This window comes from Hippocampus zosterae, chromosome 6 (genome assembly GCF_025434085.1).
Source record: "Hippocampus zosterae strain Florida chromosome 6, ASM2543408v3, whole genome shotgun sequence".
Taxonomy (NCBI): domain Eukaryota; kingdom Metazoa; phylum Chordata; class Actinopteri; order Syngnathiformes; family Syngnathidae; genus Hippocampus; species Hippocampus zosterae.
The window spans coordinates 15601388-15620241 of record NC_067456.1 but is presented as its reverse complement, the minus strand read 5'-3'; the positions used below and the strand labels follow the sequence as shown (position 1 = coordinate 15620241).

The 18854-nt window shown below is 40.7% G+C and overlaps 2 protein-coding genes across 2 annotated transcripts; both read right to left on the bottom strand.

Annotated features, from left to right (window-relative positions):
• Window positions 1-39: 39 nt before the first annotated feature.
• Window positions 40-9777, bottom strand: LOC127602128 (carnitine O-acetyltransferase-like). The gene is made up of 14 exons (XM_052068013.1): window positions 9618-9777; window positions 6636-6905; window positions 5628-5746; window positions 5146-5199; window positions 3915-4080; window positions 3655-3829; window positions 3380-3558; window positions 3201-3301; window positions 2984-3103; window positions 2763-2885; window positions 2541-2676; window positions 2285-2347; window positions 2067-2204; window positions 40-292 (listed from the first exon to the last, which is right to left on the bottom strand). Exons 1-14 carry the CDS (start codon window positions 9645-9647, stop codon window positions 77-79), a joined length of 1890 nt encoding a protein of 629 aa, XP_051923973.1. The 5' UTR covers window positions 9648-9777; the 3' UTR covers window positions 40-76.
• Window positions 9778-10382: 605 nt separating this feature from the next.
• LOC127602144 (immediate early response gene 5-like protein) lies at window positions 10383-11502 on the bottom strand. Its single transcript, XM_052068046.1, has one exon. The coding sequence runs from the start codon at window positions 11332-11334 to the stop codon at window positions 10450-10452; it is 885 nt and encodes a 294-aa protein (XP_051924006.1). The 5' UTR covers window positions 11335-11502; the 3' UTR covers window positions 10383-10449.
• Window positions 11503-18854: the final 7352 nt, after the last annotated feature.

Below are 18854 nucleotides of genomic sequence, written 5' to 3'. Positions count from 1 at the left end.
CAGCTCTCATGTAGCCTGGCAGGAACCCCGCACCTCTAAAAAAAAAAAAAAAAACACTCCAGGCTTGTGTGTGGGTTCACTGCTTGGCTGAAGCTGTGTCCTCCAGCAGAGCTCTCATGTCCAACAGAGCATCATTTACAGTCTGTGCATACTTGGCTGCATTTGTCTCTTCGCAGCTGTTGAAAGCTGTAATTGCGATGTTGATGTGCTCATCCATGGGATTGTAACACACTCCATAGCCATCTGGCACCATTGGACCAAAGCACATCACGCAGTCGGTCTTGGAACCAACCTGGAACCAACAGGCATGGTGAAGATGACGGCTCACACATAAGTAAACAAATGAGAGGCAACCCCAAAAAGAAAGTCAAAATACATTATTTAAGAACTTTTCTGAAAGTTCTTATGTCAGCAGAACAACATTCAAATTCTATTTGTATTGCATCAAAAAATACACTGTTCACACACATTTTTAGTTGGATCATATCCAAATGATCATATCCCAATTTGCAAATTTCAGAACAATAGTAAACAAGAAGAGATGACATAAAAATACATATTTTATGTGTTTATTAATTTTGAGGAAGTTAGGTCATCTGTGTATCATTTGTTGTTCAAAACAAAACGGGAAGTTAAAAAAAACATGTTTTGTCAGTTTTCATTCCAACTTTTTTTGCAATTTTGTGCACAAATGCAAAATGGAAAACAAAACAAACAAACAAAAACACTAACGATTTGGGCGTATCATGCACATCGGATATTGGCAGTGCCGTGAGTTGCATACACTGGAAGTAAAGTTGAACCAGAAGAGTGCTTTCACCTGCCTAAAGGAAAGTTCACGAATTTCTGATTGAATACGTGGACATGAGCATACTTTAAAACATCATAACTTGCTGAATATCGAAGCCAGGGGTTACCAATCTTTTTGAGAATGAGAGCTACTTCATGTGTCCTGATTGTGTGCAGGGCTACCAAATGGATACACGTCTGAAATAACATTTGTACAAATTGCATTTAATAATATTACATCGATAGACACACAATCATAGCACTGGCGAGCTACTGTTGTGGTCCTCATGCGCTACCTGGTACCCGCGGGCACCAAGTTGGAGACCCCTCATCTAAGCAATATTCATGCAGTTTGTTTTGTCACCGACGTCAGACGTGGCTACAATATATCTTTTTTAATCACTGTGCGTTAAAAACGTTTTTTAAACTGAAAATCGTACCTTTTAAGGAAATGTTAAGTTGGAAAAACAATCTCCAGTTGGATCATTAATGTCGCTTGATGTCAGAAAACTACAAGGAATTTTCAGAAAAATGTATGTAGACTTCTCTACTTAGGACCAATTCAACCACGGCACATATTAGAACGATCCCCCAAGACAGTACTGTATTTTGGATTTTCTGGATGGATTTGGTGACGACTGCTGGCAGTTTTCTGACATTAATCATAGTTTTCGACGGTCCCGTCTTGTCTTTCCACGGAGATGCTGGCAAATGACCACTAGAGGGAGCCTCGCTTGCCGTAGTCCCTCGCATAATTTGGCTCGAATAAAGGAAACATAACTCGTTGAATTCTTGACTTGTTGATTTTGACACAGATTGGTTTGTTCGAAACATAAGATAGGTAGTTATGATCCCAGATAATTTTATAACCGGGTCTTTCAAAACATTACATTTATGTTCTAGTCAAGTGCTTCTGAGGTCTATAAACGCAATAATAATACGTCTAAAATGTGCTTTTGCTTCCCGTTTTGCTTTGAAAAATGAATACAGTTTCGTTCACATTGAATTAGAGGGCTCGTTAATATAAGAGTGCAACATGAAAAATGTGTCGCAATAAAGTATGAGCAGAATAGCAGAGCTATATACATTTACAGTACACAGCGCCAGTACTTTTCTGGACCAGGATTTTGCATGTCATCTTCTTCCAAAACACATTTTCAGAACAGAAGATCGTTAGGCCTGAATCACAGTGCAGTCACACTTTTTTTTAAAAACACGCTCTCAGCACTCTCAAAAATGTTAACAAGACTTTCTTCACTCTATCTTGATGAACATACCTGACTGGTTAAGAGATTGTAATGGTGAGCCACAGCAAAAGATGTGTCCATGAATATCTCAGGCATGGATGTGAGGTCTTCAATACCTTGCAACCTCAGTCCTAGAAGATGCCTGTCAATGGCTTGTCCGTGAATGGCCTTAAAAGAGAAACAGTGTTGCTTAGGAGCCAAGTTGACATAAAGAGCATACTTCTGAAATTCCAATTTTGAGTTCTCACATTGTATGCGTTCTCCTTATGTGTCTGAGCAGCCTTCTGCAGTAGTGCTAATCTCTCAGTGTTCTGTCGGCAAGATTTGATGCTCAGTCAGACAACGTAAATACAGAGAAAGCTGTATTGCAACAAGACTGTAAATGTTCTCATCCATACAAGTCATTGCATTCTCAGGACATTGAACAGATTGTCAACCAGACCGGTTGAGTTGTGAGTGATTCAATGCCCTGAGTATACTTTGTATTCCAACAAGTAACCACACCTGCTTAGTTGGGTCCTGCATTGCTTGGACAAATTTCAATGACTCCTTTGTCGTGACACGTATTGCATCCGTTCTTCCGTATTTGAACATTCGTAATGATGCACTCTCAGATGTAGCGCAACATGTGTTATACATCCTGAAATGCAAAAATTGGGCAAATTGACCAAGCAACCACTCCATCGACGTGCGCCATCTTTTTAGATGTCAAAGGTGATTCCTTACCTAAAATAGGCAAGTTGGAGAGCCATTTGAATGAAGGCATCCGGACTTAGGTTATTTTGCTTTGGCACATTTTTTCCAAAATAAGAAAACATCAGAACATTCACATCCAGGTCGTGTACCATTCTGACAGCATAAAGAAAACAAGAAGGTGCATAAAATATTTGACGAGGACAAATCGAGATGGTTATTATACTTTTAACCATGCACACACACACACGTACATGTTCATATTTTGTTTGGCTTTTTCAATGTCTCTCTTGACTTCAGGGGTAATGTTAAAACGCAGCTTCTGAGGCATCATTAAAGGAACCATGGGAGAACGGACTATTTCTGTCTTCTGCCTGTGACAAAAAAAACAACGATTATCAATCATTCCCATTCCATTTAAAAATGAATGAATGAAGAAAGTTGATCCAAACACAATAGAAGTAACCTTACATATACTTAACAACATAATCAATGAGGAACACAATGGGTGGGCCCTCTGAAGGTGCATGTTCATACACCAATCCACAGGTACCATCTTCACCAACAATAAACTGTGGATGATCCATACGACAATTCTGAGTCACCAGCATATCTGTATCTATTGATCAATGGGAGAGACATTCACTCACCTGCAACGTCTTGTCAAACCAGCGGTTGCCGCTGTTCCAGCGAGTCCCGCCCCCATGCAGCATCTGTGCAGCCACGCGGCTTTTGTACAGTTCGTCTGACACGCGAGGCATCGGAGCATCCAGGCATACAGTGAAGATACTTTTTTGGATGGCACGGACTGACTCCTTATTTGTCTTATCTGCAGAGTGAGGAAAAAAAACACAAATGGCTCTTGATGATAATATCGGGATGCGATTTTGAAGCGGAGTGAAGGCCATTTTTTGTGTCTGCTTACCCTTAATGAGATTATTATATGCTTTTCCCCAGGTGTTCCGATGCTGTGACGTTAGGATACCAACGGGCTCCTTGTTGGTCTGCAAAGAGGTGTTCCAAATTTTTTGCAGCTGCATGTAAATTTGATCTACTGTCAGTGGGGTCCCGTCACTGTTGTATACATCCAAGATAAAAAACTGCAAGGGAAAACAAACAGGCTGGATCAGTTCATTCTGTTTTGAATCAGATCTATGAGAAGTACAACGGTGCCATCTAGAGTACCTGGAAGTTATGAACGACAGTGACGTGAGTGGAAGGCGTTTTGCCAATTGCGTAATTTACAACAGTGTCTCTCTTTGGTCCTGGGATTCGGCAAGACGAAAGGATCTGGTAATACTGGTCCATACAAAGTGGCTTCTTGCTCAGGTACTCAACTGGCAGGGTTTCACTGTGATGCATCAACAAATTATTTTGCATGATAATCCATGTTTATTTGGTTTAAAACAGTTGGAAACAGTATAACCTTGACAGCCCAACACAATCTATGACGCTTGACTTTTGATTTGTCTGGATTTCCAAATGTCTTCCCCCATTGGAAATTTTATCCATTTGTTCAAAGGTCAATTTGTCTCCATAGTAAAACATTTCACAATGAGAATAAGATTCATCCGACTTCAAGAAGACACAAATGGACAGAAAACTTAACTTTTACTGTCATGAAAGTGTCAAAATAAGTTAACCACGTTTAATCTTAGTCTCAGTAAAAAGAGTGAACCACTGGTCGTCAAAGGCTTGACTAAAAAAAAAAGAGAATCAAATGAATCATATTTTAATAAACTTTACACAGATCTGGCTGGCTGAATCGAATCGGCAAAAACTTGCCGTTTTATGCCAAACCTGTGTTTATTTCGTCATAATTTGCCAATTGGTCAATCGTTTTCCACACTTTGAAGGTCCTTCATGATTTTGCAAGAAATTGATGGTTTGATGATTATTATATTATTTTTCTCAATGCATTTTTTAATGGCCGTTAATTATCGGCAGAATTGCGCTAGTGGTGGGCCGACCTGGTCTAATCCCCCGCGAATAGTGGAGGTCGACTGTCGAGTAAATAAACAAAATTTAAATAGAGTGGATAGAGTGGTCCATCTTCTGAACGCATCTGTGATCAGCTCCAAAATCTTGATTGTGGGAAGCTTACTTTAACACTCTTAACATAAAAGTTTAAAAAGATGTAAACCGATTAAAAACAACAAAGCATCCTGTACCGCACTGGAGCATTATTGCATGGAATGTGAAACTGTGATGAGTTTTGTTTTAACACCTTAATTGGAAGGTGCAGGTGCTTTTTGAAATAAGTGTCCTAGAAAGAGGAATACACGCAGAAGTAATCATTCCATGCTCAATGAACTGCAGTCTTAGTATGACACGCTTAGGTACATGAAGCATGACTTCCATGGGTATTCAGTTTTGAGGTTCCACTGTACAATTTGGAATGTTTGGTCAAACTCACCTGTCAATCATTTTTTTAAACTCCAAGACTCCGGCAATCAATTTAGCCGCAAACCTGCAGAGGAGATGCCACTTGTGTTATTGACACATTACGCATGACAAATAATGTCTTGAACGAAAACACTGCGCTGCTCTTGCTAGACTCTTGCTGCATGTGGTTGTCATGTTCGCCGCATATCTCGCGGGTCACAGCAGTTGAAAACAGCTGAGCAATACTAGGAGCAGCCCGCTATAAAAATAGCCGGCATGGTGAAGAAAGCATGAGTAAAGGTCGGCTTGAAACTCCAGCTGCATGTGAACTTGTTTACACTAAGCTTACATTGTTCCTCTTAAAATATTTATTATCTATAAAGGTTCTTGTCTGATATGGTGGAGGAAGAACTTGACGAAGCAGAGTATTTAGTTGTTTTGCGTTCTGTATTGACACTTGTGTTTACAATGGTGGAAATCGATTCGAACTGTGGTTTGTGGCCGGTGGCTCACCTCATCTGTCCTTGGCGATCGTGGAAGTGCATGCGTGGCAGAACAACACCGGGGCTGGTGTAGACAGCCACCGGCATCCGACAGTCTAAATAGGCCGACTGCATCCACCACTCCGACAGCTATGAAATAACAAGCCGAGAGGGCACCGCAGATTCAGATTACAAAAGTATTCATTGCCGACACACCAAATGGTCAGCGGTGGGAAGTAACCAAGTACTTTGCTACGAAGATTTTTCAGGTATCTGTTTACAGAAAGCTTCTTAAAAAAAACAGGTAAACCATACCTGTCAACTTTTCGGAGCGCCAACCTGTATAAACTACCAAAAAAATCCTTATAAAGAGCAAAAAAATCCTTATAACATACCAAAGCATTTTATATGTCAAAATATCGGCAGAAGAAAAACCCACGAAATGTTCAGTGATATGTATTGTAGATCTCCATAATACAATGTCTGGTTAATGTCTAATCATCATTCTACTTAGTGGTACTACTGTGTTCAGAGTTGTATTCCTGCGTTACTTTTTTCACCAACTCCAAATGCTGACCCATCGGCTCAAAGTTACAGCATCCACTCATATTTACTTTGGAAATGAAAGCATTCGAGTAGACTAGCACCATTCTGGGCAATAGCAAACGGAACTACCCGTTAGGGGGGGAAAAAAAAAAGACGGAAATTTTCAGAATCCGTATGATTTGTGCGATACGGCCATATACGTAAGATTCACCACAAAATCCGTATGAACTATGGCTAAACCGTATGAGTTGACAGGTATGGTAAACTATTTTGTGTGCAGAGAAGTTTTATTGTGCCACATTATCAAAATAGGCATTGTATTCAATTGATAGTAGAATTTCTGTTCTAGGTACATAACCGTCATTTCACTTTTCACAATATGTACTTCGACTTACGTACACGGCGTGTGAGTACTTTTGCCACCTCTGCAAATGATAATGGGTGAGTTCAAACCTGCAACATAAAGGAGCGCGACGGTCCTGTAGCCATTTACCCAGTTCTCTGTCTTTCGGGCCCGTCGCTCAAGACCTTTCTGCAGGCGCTCTCCTACGCCACCTTTGAGGAACTCCTCCACCAACTTCCGTGTGTGTTCCAGCTCCTCTTCACTGACAATAGGTTCCAGGGCAGCCAGGTAGTTATCACACGTCTGCTTCAAGGGTGGCACAGGCAGCTTCGGCAAACCCTCTTGGTGAACCAGGGACCTCTCCTGAATGTGTGTAATGGGTCTGAGCATGTGGCATGGCTTCATCATGCCAGGCCGCAACTGGAAAAGACATTTTTAGATGAGAATGAGAAAGATTTCTGACAAAGCTTAACAATCCGGATTGTACGCCCTCACACCCATACATACAACTAATATTCATGTAAAAATCACATAAACAGTAAATGTTGAATAATGTCTTGTACAGTATAGTCAGATCTTACACGTACACATTATAATCTACTTTTACACTACACTCAATTGATACTTCGTTGGACCATGAAGCCGCACAGACTAGATTTTGCACAAACCTGCCAACAAACAAAGAAGTGAACTATTTTGACTCTCTTGTACTTCTTTTGAGTCACCCGTGTGCCAAAAAAAAAAAGATCGAACATTTGGATCCGCACACTCGCACTGAATTGGCCTACAAATCTGACTGATGTCAGAGGATCATTAATCAATATGTCTTGTCTGGCAAAGAGAAAACAGTCTGCAATCATTTAGCTTGTATTAGTGCTGTAAACATCATTTCAAATGGTTTACAAATAACTTCCATTTCAGTTGGATAAATGATTGAAATTGCGAAAACTGACACCAAAACAACAAAGCAGAAAAGCAGATGTGTTTGTGCGCACCATGTTAACTTAAAATAGAAGGCTAACACACTCGAACCTTTGGAATGGTGAAACAAACATGGGCACATGTGAATAATCTGTATAGCCAAATAAAGTTTGTGGTTATCACCATCAAAGCTTGTTGTTTTTTTTTTTACATAATATTTTGAGACCACTAACCCTTTTGTATTCTTGTGTTCTATTTTGGAAAGAACCTGTAATTGTCAAAAGTTACTCCTTCAAGGACTACTTTACACTTGTAGTCCAAAGTTGTCCATTCATCCATTTTGGAAACGGCCAAGTGAAATGGATTACAGTGTGTGGAAGGCAACGCCATTAAGCATTTACGGGTCAAAGCTGAGGAGTGTTATGTGCTTCCGGTCTTTGCTTGTTTCACCCCTTGGAGGAAAAATAACCTCATTATTCTAATGTGTCTTAATGTGTGTTTATGTTATTCCAATTCAGCCAGAGACTGTTACACCCGCGCTGCAAGAAGGAGAGATACCGACGCTTGTTCCTACCGACTGCTGTCAGGCTGATGAATACAAAATAACAATCATAATAATAATAATAATTAAATTATGTGAAGGAAAAATGTAAACAGTACTGTGATTTATCCATTGTGTTCATATTGTATTTAATTGAAAGATGTTTGTTGTTTTTTTTTCTCTTTCTCCTTTCTTCTTTCTACATAGATTCTTGCTGCTGGAGGCTGTAAATTTCCCCAGTGTGGGACGAATAAAGGATATCTTATCTTATCTTATCTTCAATAGTTTGGAGCTGATGTTTTTCGAAGTGGAAATGTCACCAAAGTTCATCTAGCCAATTCTGGGGCGTGTCGGCCATTATGTTCAGCAATTCAACTCAGATTTGTATTTGAACACTTCTACCAGTGCGCTGGTAGAGCAGGAGATGATAAGTTTATAAATTTGGCGAGACAATTTCAGTGTGGCAACAACGAATTGGCAATCATAGTCTGTCCGTCTCTCTCCATTTCACCCCGCTCACATCACAGAGCTGCACTCGTTCTCTCTCTCCAATTGTCACCCGGCCGGCAAAGCCATGACGTCGGCCGTTGGGTCGCAAACTCCGGGCACAGGGATTGGGAAACTTTCGAGCAGTGGGAACATTTACTCTCATCTTGCAGTTAGTAGCGTATGCTGGTCATTGTTATTGTTTTATTGTTGGCTGTCATTTTAAGTTTTCATAACCTCAATTTTTCTGCATCTGGATCATAAATCAGCTCATTAAATCAGATATGGTGCTTTGATCGCTTCATCGTCACATGCATAACTGGAGCAAATTAGAAAGGCAATACTGTACATCATTTATGGCCACATGAGGTAATTCCAGGGGGCAGCCAGCATATTATAAAGAGTTTGATGGATAGGCTGCGTCACCTTTTTTTCTGTTCCTGGGCTAAAGGGGCACTTGACCGATTCAATGGGGGTGGGGGTGATAAAATAATTTGAAAATAACGGCGTATTTAATATAATATAAAATGCTGTGGGGCTTTATTGGGGCTACATATATTTTTGACGGGGCTGGAGTACCCCCCGAGCCACGGTGTAGCGCCATTCCTGGTTTGATGCCATCAATGTTATCACTTTGCGTTCAACAAGCGACCGGAAGTTGGCACGCCGTCGTAACCCAAACACGGAAATAGTGCGTGCATACACTCCGATGACCCTTTGATATTGTTTTATTCATCCTTCTATTTCGAGACCAACCAGTCATAATTAAAAATCACTCGTATGACTCGTCGTAATGTATTTTATGCATACCTAAAACCACGATGTGTGTATTGAACACGCGGTTTATATCAATGGAAAACTTTAAAAGTCAGGTGGTGCAATAGTCGGTCAGTTAGCAGCTTGCACAAACACAAAGCTAATGACACGCACGGCCTGCTAAAAGAAAGCAGGGGTAGTCTCATGGCGACAGGGACGCGCCGTGTTTCATTTTCATGGCACCATGTCAAATAAGAATCTATGGAAGATAGACGAGTGATATTAAAGCCAATAGTGTCAGGCAGTCCCGAGCAGGCTTCGCCCCACCCCCTGTCAAACCGTCCCAGTGCAATCAAAACAAACACACGTTACTGTCCTTACCTTTAGTTTATACAAGCATTTGCGAAATAAACTCAGTATACACTCACCGCGGTTCTGACAAAAACGGCCAACAACATCCTGTCAGGTCGACGCGGTGATGTCTTAAAAGATGCCAATGCTTCGAGCAGTCATGTCTCAAGGACGCGCTCCGCGTCTATTCTGAGCCGCTCGTACCACCACCACCCCCCACCCGCCCGGACCCAGCCCGTAAAAATAACTGTGAGCCCTTTGAATACCTGCTTTTCGACTTTGATGCAGACTCAATATTTATCAAATAACGTTAACTAAATCAACCTCTCCCTCAATAACATCATTATCATATCTTTAGGAACCCACGAATGTTTTAATGTTGATGTTATAAACACCAGTCATGAATAATGCTCAACCTCTTAATCGATATCAAGAGATGATTGTAGACATTATTGTACTTTAAATACATGTGCTGGTCAGTATGGCCAAGGATACATATTACAGAATATTTCCCAAATAACACAGCACACCTATGCAGTTCGTGAGAATGTATATCTCGTTACTAGCCACATGGCGGAGCTCTTCCAGCGTCGCTGCAAAGAATCCCGCATTAAACCACCTCGCCAGTAAACAACCCAGAGACTTTGCAACTACAGACGCGCCAACAATATAGCGCACTACATGAATTTAATGAATGTATATCGGCATTACTTCCATAAATGGCATACATACTAGTATTATTGTATGTATGCCATTTATTATTACGACTGTCTGGTACGTTAATTTGCTTATATTGAAGGGGATGTGACATTGCATTTAATAACAGAGCAGAGAGAAGCGTATTTTATTGGTGACATCTTTTATTAGAAAGCAATGAAATAAAACGGCACAGAGCCACAATCATACAAATCAAAATGCTTCGATTGCTCGCGTCCAACCGCTGCCTGTTAACAATGTGTGTTTTAAACTAATAGTTTGCGAGGCAAATATTTGCTCCAGGTCCGTGTGCTGCCAACTCACAAACTCAGATAGTCCACCTGAACCCAATACCGAGATCAGGTTGGAGATGTTCGTGGAGTCCAACGTTTCTGAGTCTGAATGTGAATCTTCATCAGTCCTCAACCGTTTACAAGGCACCGGCCCAAAGTCAGACAAATAGAACTCTGGCTCAACAATATGATAACTCGTGTCAACCCGTCTCTTTTTGGCGTACCACTGCGCGCCCAGAGATTGTTTTGGCTGCGCGCAACAGTCCGAGTGGAAGTATCCGTTGGTGACAGTCGTCACCACATGCGTGTCCAGATCCAGGACAGTCTTGTGGTTGACCTGTGAGCTTGGGGCGTGTGACTCCCAAACGGGTTTGTCCGCACAAGTCCAAAAGCTTTCCGACACCATGAGGTCAGAGTCACTTGGAGGAACCATTGCGCACGCCGGCGCATCTTGGTGCGCCACCTCTGCAGACTGGCAGCTGGAATGGTGCTGGGGAGCTCCGCAGTGCCAAGTGTCCGAGTCCATGCCGCCAAAGTTGCAGTAGAAGTCATTGGCCAACTCCGTAAAGCTCCCGGTCAGTTCGAGGTATTCTTGCGTCTCTCTGGCTGCGGCGACATCCTCGTACTGCTGCGTCCTTGGCGTCGGCGACAAGTTCTTGCTCATATAAAACTGCCTCGCGTTTCTCAGCACGTACGTTACGAGCAAGTTCTTGTGGAGCTTTATCCCTCCTCGCTGCGTCCTGGAGCTCTGGATTTTCCTCAGAGAAATGGAGATCAGATTCTGTGCGTCAAAAGCACACTCCATCCTCAACAGGGCCGTCCGCTCTTCTCCTCCGGTCTTTCAAATATTTTGCCTTTTTAACAGAAGAAATGACAAGCTTTCTAGTTGAGACTCCTGTTCGGTTCGAGTAAACCATGTACATGGCGCTCCATGTCTACTCGGTAAGGGCATGGGTTTGCAACTCTCATATTTCCTTGCCACGCCCTCACACAGGCGCCGTCCAATGGGAGGGAGGTGGTGCTTCTGTTATACGCAAATATCACTATATGCCTCATTCAGAATGCACATATAAGTATGGCCATACTGCATTTCACTAAACGCGTTCCATGCTTTTTAAATGTTAGTGCGGCAACAGCCACTTGACTTGAACGGTCACATTGAGTACAGCAGGATATATTAAGCCATACACACAAGAGAACCTATTGTTTGAAGTGAGTAGTATAGTTACAACAGACAAGACTGTATAGCATTTTGGAGTATAAGTTTTGTATGGTACCTTGTAGTCTACTATATACAGTAAATGCAGTATAGTATAGAGCAGGATTGCATTGCAGGCTACTAATCGTGGATGGATGGATCTAGTAGCACAGCACAATGCAGTTTCAGACTATTATTAAAGGAAAATGAAATGGATGCAGTTTTGTTTTTAAAAACACACAATCTCGCCGGTAGATAGGAAGACACTTCACGAGGTACACTTTCAAAATGAAATCCAATTCAATAAAAGAATACAAAGAATTCTGCCTTTGTAAGGCAAGGCTCGACAAGGCAGCTTTATTTATAAAGCCCATTTCATACAAGAGGCAACTCAATGTGCGTCACACAAGCAAAGACACAACAACAACTTGTGTGCAAGCATTTACAAACACAAAAGTGAACAACATTCAGAAGCAAAGCAGAGGAAACAAAAGTACAGTAGCGGACAAATGTCTAAAATAACATACATTAACAACATTAAAACACATTATTAGAACACCATCAAAGCATTTTAAAGTAAAGGAAAGAAATCAAAGTAGGTTTGTAAAACAACTAAAAGGAAAACATGATTTAAAATATGAATCGGTATTAGAAAACAGCAAGGCTTTTAACCTGGATTTAAAAGCATTCACACTGGGGGGCTAACGTCACTTGTGTTGGCAGCTGAATCCATTTGTGTGCAGCATAGCGGCTAAATGCAGTTTCACCATATTTGCTTTGAACTTTGGACTCCACTAATTGACACAAGACTGCAAATCTCAGAACCATACTGGTCTTATATTCAATCAGCAACTGTTTCATGTATTCAGGGCCCAAACCATTCAATGATTTATAGACCAGTAGCAGAATAAGGTAATAGTCACTTCCATCCATCCATTATCCAAACCGCATATCCTTACAAGGGTTGCAGGCGTGCTGGAGCCTATCCCAGCTGTCTTCGGGCAGAAGGCGGGGTATACTGAACTGGTTGCCAGCTAAAAGCATGGCACACATACTATATACAAACAACAATTCACACTCACAATCACACCTAAGTACAATTTTGAGTGATCAATTAACCTATTCTGCATGTTTTTTTGGAATGTGGGAATACCTGGAGAAATCCCATGCAGATTCAAACCCACGACTTCTGCACTGAAAGGCACACGCGCTAACCAGTCTACCGCTGTGCCGTCACTTTTGCTTGATAATTTCAGATGATTCTTTTCAACAGTAACCTTATTAATGTCGATGAACTGGAAATTACCCAGCATCTGACTTATGTTCGAAAAATGTTCTCCTCTCATGTATTAAATGTAAATTTTAAAAATACCTCTCCATATGATGCAGGGCAGTTGTACAGCACTCTAAACCACAATCATAACATTTTGCTAAATCAGTACAATTATCCTTGTAAAAGCCAAAACTAATATTGGATCTCATTGAGGACTAAAGCAGCAGCTTCCTCGAGTGTATAATAAACTCAAATAGCTTTGACTAAACTGACTAGATGTAGTTGCGGTAGTAGAGCTGGATAGAGCAGAATGCAGCGCAGATTTGCCGATGTTACAAAATTGAGACTGACTGGTTCAGGTCAGTCCTATTGCTGGCGCAGAACACATGCTTCTGGCTGGAGATATACCACTTTACTTCTCAAGAAAACCTGCAGAGGTGCCCTTGAGCAGGACATTGAATCCTTAACTGTTTGGGTCATTCGTTATGCATGGCCATAGGATCCGGATTGTGTGTGTTTATTTCTAGCTAATGTATGTGTCACACTATTGGGATGAAAAAAAAAACACCTTCAAGTTTTTCTCTTGGGGATATTACAATAGTGTTGCCTTTATGTATTAGTGGCAACTCATTAAAGTATTAGCAACTCATTAGGGAAACATTTTATTACATCTTAATTTGATGGTCTAAAGTTCTAAACCAGATAGTGCTTGGATCGTAGTGCAATAGTGTGTTGTATAGTATAGTACATTATAGTATAGTTAAATGTATACTGTGGCATACAGTAGTAGGGTCAATATCATGGAGTAGCTTATACACAGTAAATATATCAAAACAAAAGAGGAAAACAGGAGTGATGCCAGTACAGTATAACAGGAAGGGGTATTTATCTCTGCATCCCTTCCCATGATCATTTATCCCACCTCAGGACCACAGAGAGCTGGAACCTATCCACATGTCAGGCAAAAGGCAGATCACACCCGGGATTGGTCAGCAGTCTAGCGTATGCCACTGTAGAGATAGATAACCATTTGCATTGACATTAGCAAAGTGGGAACTGAAGCCACGCTGTGTGCAGAAGTTAGGCAAGTGAGGCACTCCACCAGTTACACACAATGTATTTACAACCCATAATTTTTTTAACTAGTCAAATTGAGGTTAGAATTAAGGGGTGTTGAAATGTATGCAGTTTGTACTGTTACTTACTTTACTGGTTGAAGTTTATAATGGCGCGAGGACCTGAGCTTGCATCATGTGTGAGAAGTCTGTTTGATATTTTGGTTCTGGCTGAGCTAAATGGGAGGAACAACATTTTTGATACAGCTGTTAACAGGAGTGTTCGACACCGTGAAAGTGCACCTTTGGTGTTCTTCGTGATTATACATACATGTTCCTTTCGGCATTGGCTTGGTAAATTACAAAGTAAATCGTGACTGTACAGTCTGGACCTGTCGATGATGTCTTTCGGACTGCCTCTGATAATACAAACCTTGTGACAGAACTCAGAGGTGTGAGGTAAAAGCTCTTAGTAGAGATATTATCTGTCATCCTACATCTGCTTGTGCGCACATGCAGATGGCTGACATCATGCCGAACACCTGGATGTTACTTTGATTTCCTGCCAAAAAAGGTGAATGAGGGGGACAGCCGCCATTACGGTTATCATGCTCCGATAATAGTGTCAACTGGAGCTTGGCATGTACGCGCTCTCGCAGGAGTCTAATATAAAATGCACTGAGCAGATTGATACAAATGTGCGGCATGGCACGGAATTGTTGCTTCAGCACTTCATGAAAAGGTATCGGTGGGCAAATTGTCTTAATCGAGCACACATCTTTAATGATATTAAACAAGAATGTCATTAGGTAGGGACTGAGGAAATGGCCACTGTTTGGGCATCTGCTTTGCTGCATTTAGGATACCAGTGCAAAAGACAATGTGATACAGTAAAAGTTGCCATGTATGCCATAAAATACAGTTTGACAGAGTAGCAGAAAGGGCCCGGCAACATAAATTAAAACCCTCTTGCTGAATGCTTTCTATGATTCATAAAGTACATAATGTCAAAAGACCAAAAGTGAATTACATTCCTAAATATAGAAAGCTAAATATTCATATACGCACACAGTGCACTTCACACCTGCACCATGTAATGAGTTTAAATACTCAAATTGTATGGAAAATTGTGCTTTACAAGGATACCGCCGTGAGGTGAATGAGATAATGACATTGACTGGGATATTACTGTGGATTTATTAATGTGGTTGTGCATTGGAGTGGTATAAAACTGAACTGCAACATTCTCATAGTTGTTTCTAATTTTCTACCTCTACTCATTCTAAGCAAGACACAATAAAAATAATATAGTGTTTACCTGTGTGAGACATCGGCCTTGGGGTTGTGTATTCCACACAACAGCGATGATCATATTGTTAAATTAATATCATAAATTAGATACTGTCAATCAAATCAGAGTATTATTATCTTTGTATTGCCCATTTGTTGACATAGCATTTGTCGTGAAATGCACTGAAGTGGTGTTAATGTACCTGCTTTTGCGGGTGGTGAATACAAGACATCACTGTTTTGTTTACAAATGTTAAGCGCAAACAAAATACATTTGGGTAACAAAGCGAGGTTTCAAAACTTGACATTTTAAAAAAGTCAGCAAATATCACAAGGTAAAACAACAAAGATACACTGATCGGAGTGAGACCACAGCTTGTAGATTATGATGATGTCACAAATAAACAGATTTCTGCTCACGTGAATTTTAGAAAAGCAAAAGTATCACCAGCAATTGCTCTAACTTTTTTTTGTTAATCAATTCCTGTTATTATGTGCACAATGTCTATTAGGTTTACCCACTGGAAACACATTTCTGTGTTCAGCTTTACGTTTGAACTTGACTAATACAGATAATAAATAGCTAAGGAGCTGCGACAATTTATCATGTTGGACAAAAGTTTGTTGTGAAGAAACCATGTAAAAGGCAAGGTTCATTCTCATCATACAATCATCGATAACATCACAATCCAAAATGTAAAAGAAATGATATATGACTCGATTCGGTGGAAAGAGATTTAAAGTACATACTGTATTTAGTGCACCATGAAGGTATTTTACTTCGCAGCATACCGTGCGTAAAACCCCCAGTTTAACATTACAGGGAAACTCCTCTTCATCGAAACCTACATGGTTGAAAATACCCCCTAGTGTGAAAAAATGTTAATGCATGAAAGCCATTCCCACTTTTCTGCTACCCCTACAACAAAAAGTCCCCCTGTTCGGTTGTACGAAATATTTTTCTGTGCTCTTGCCTCGCAACGAGATTCACTACAAGGAAAACAAGCCTTCCGCAAAAGTCTAATCCAACCTCAGCATGCCACAGCGACCTCTACTGCTTCATTCGGGACTGGCAACAGCAACCACCACACTGGTTTACAGAAGTGCAGTAGTCCAGGAAGTATTTGTTATTGTTAATTTCAGACGCAACACGAACGTTACATTGCTAACATGGCTACGAAACGGACCTTTGCGGACCAAGGATTTAAGAAAAGCATTCAGGCTTGAAGACAGAATAAAAGTAATAAAAATGAAAGATGAAGGAAGCAAAGTAAAAGATATTCTGCAAGAAATTGATGTAAGTGAAAGTGAATGCTGATCGTAAATTTGGCAATTTCTTTCCCTTTTTCTTCCTTCCTACGCTGGCTATATGAAGTGTCAAAAAAAGTGTATGCTCATATTTATGCACTACGTGTTGGAATAAAAATAAAGAGTACACACATACGTTTTGTGTGTGTGTGTGTGTTTACATCTCAGATCAAATTTGCTACAGTGAAAAGCCCCCTGTTGTGAAAAATTTCTTGCTGCAAACATGATATCGATGTAGAGGAGTTCTGCTGTACAAGAGAATACAGCATAGTTCTTGACAGACACTCCAGATATAATTTTCACTATGTAAGAAGTCCACTTTTTGGAATTAATTGTGCCAGAACTGAAATTATGATTTTGAATAATTTTGAGTGGTTTTAAATTTAATGTGACTTGGTTTTAAATGGACAATGTACACAAACCTAACTCAACTCTAAAACTGAAATGCATCAATTTGCAATTGGTGATTTAGATGTATTTTTTTAAACACAAATATCTGGTATTCCTTTGCTGTTCCGACTTTCGAACATAGAGCTGGAATATGCCGCTCTGTAGTGGATGCGCCCGATTACTTCAGAGGTGGGTTGCGTTATTTACATATGCAATATGCATAAGCAAGGTTACTGTGAGGGTGAAATAACCACGAGATAGAAGGAGAGAAAGAGGGAGGGGTTTGGTATGTGTGCGCAAGCGCGCGCGTGTTTGTGTGTGTGTTGGGTAGGCAGAAAATTGGCGTTATCAATATTTAACTAACCCTTCCAGCATATTTATGGCAGACAATAGAGCAGACATGCAACTGTCTCATTTGAGTGGAAGTCTATTTATTATACGTTAAAGTCGAGGCTGTAAATTGGCTGTTTATTGATAAATCTCTGCCACTCTTTCAGAGTGAAGAGCCCAGTCTTTGGTTGACATTCTGTTTTCAGCTTTTAACATATCTTGTAATTGCTCCTCCAAGCCAGAGTGGATTACCAATATACATCGAGAAGATATTTCTACATATGGCAAGCACATGTATACAATTTAATCACGATGAAAAGTGGGAGGAGAAATAAAGGTCTCAAGCTTTACCCCCCCCCCCCCCCCAGGCAGAGCAGCGGCCTCTCGGAAAATGTTTCCATGTGTTGTGTCTGAGCATACTGAGAGCAACGAAGGAAAACATTCTCTCCTCCAAACCACATGCAACAGATTCTTTCTGAATCCAAATAAATCAACTCTGTGTTTCAGATCATGTGACTTTTTTTAAGCTTTAGTTACTCCCTACCAACATATCCTGTTTCGGGCCTGCCCCCGTATCCCAGCATGCTTTACACATGCGTGTATAGACACCATACACATGCACACACACACACACACACACACACGCAGACACACACACACACACACACACACACACACACACACACACTACACACACAAGCAAAAAACACATCCTCACGCACATTCATTTTCCATTTCCCGTGCGTAAGATCACCTGTACAGACAGAATGCCGTGCTTCAGTGTGACAAGCTCAGGCAGGAAAACAGGAAAAGGGAGTTCAAGGGTGTCCAACATGAAATACTCGGAGTGAGGGGAAACCCAGGGCTCATGGAAGCACTCCAGTTTCTGAAGAAAAATAAGTAAAGTTTTACTTATGCTCTAGTTTAGCTTATGAACAATTTGTTTCCTATACTGTATAGGCAGTAGAGACGTCGAAGAATCCAACAAGATGATCATACTAAACCTTAAGAGAGTTAGAGTTAACCTTAGAGTTAAGAAATATTGTACTGGATTTTTTCCAAATGAACTTTTTACTACATTTTAAATCGGAATATATAGGAATTTTTCCATTTCACAAACGCAGTTCATTTTTAGTTCGCTAGTTCCATTTTTAGTTCAACTCAGAAGGTTTTGAAACGGTTGAGGTCAGGGTTGTGTGAGGAGTTTTTCATCACCAAACTCACCCAAAACAAGGCTTCCAGGAATTTTGGTGTTTTAGCAAGAAACATCTTTTGCAGGGCACATATAATGTAGCAGGTTAGATCTGGACCCCCAGGCCTTGAGTTGGACACCTCTGGTCTAACACAATGCATGTGTGGACTATATCAGAGGATTTGGTGACTTTCTCAAGAATACTTTGACCAGCCAAGGGGGAGGTGGGGTGGCTGCTGAAATCAGGGACAGAAATCATACCACTGCAAGACAAGCACTCGAATGATAT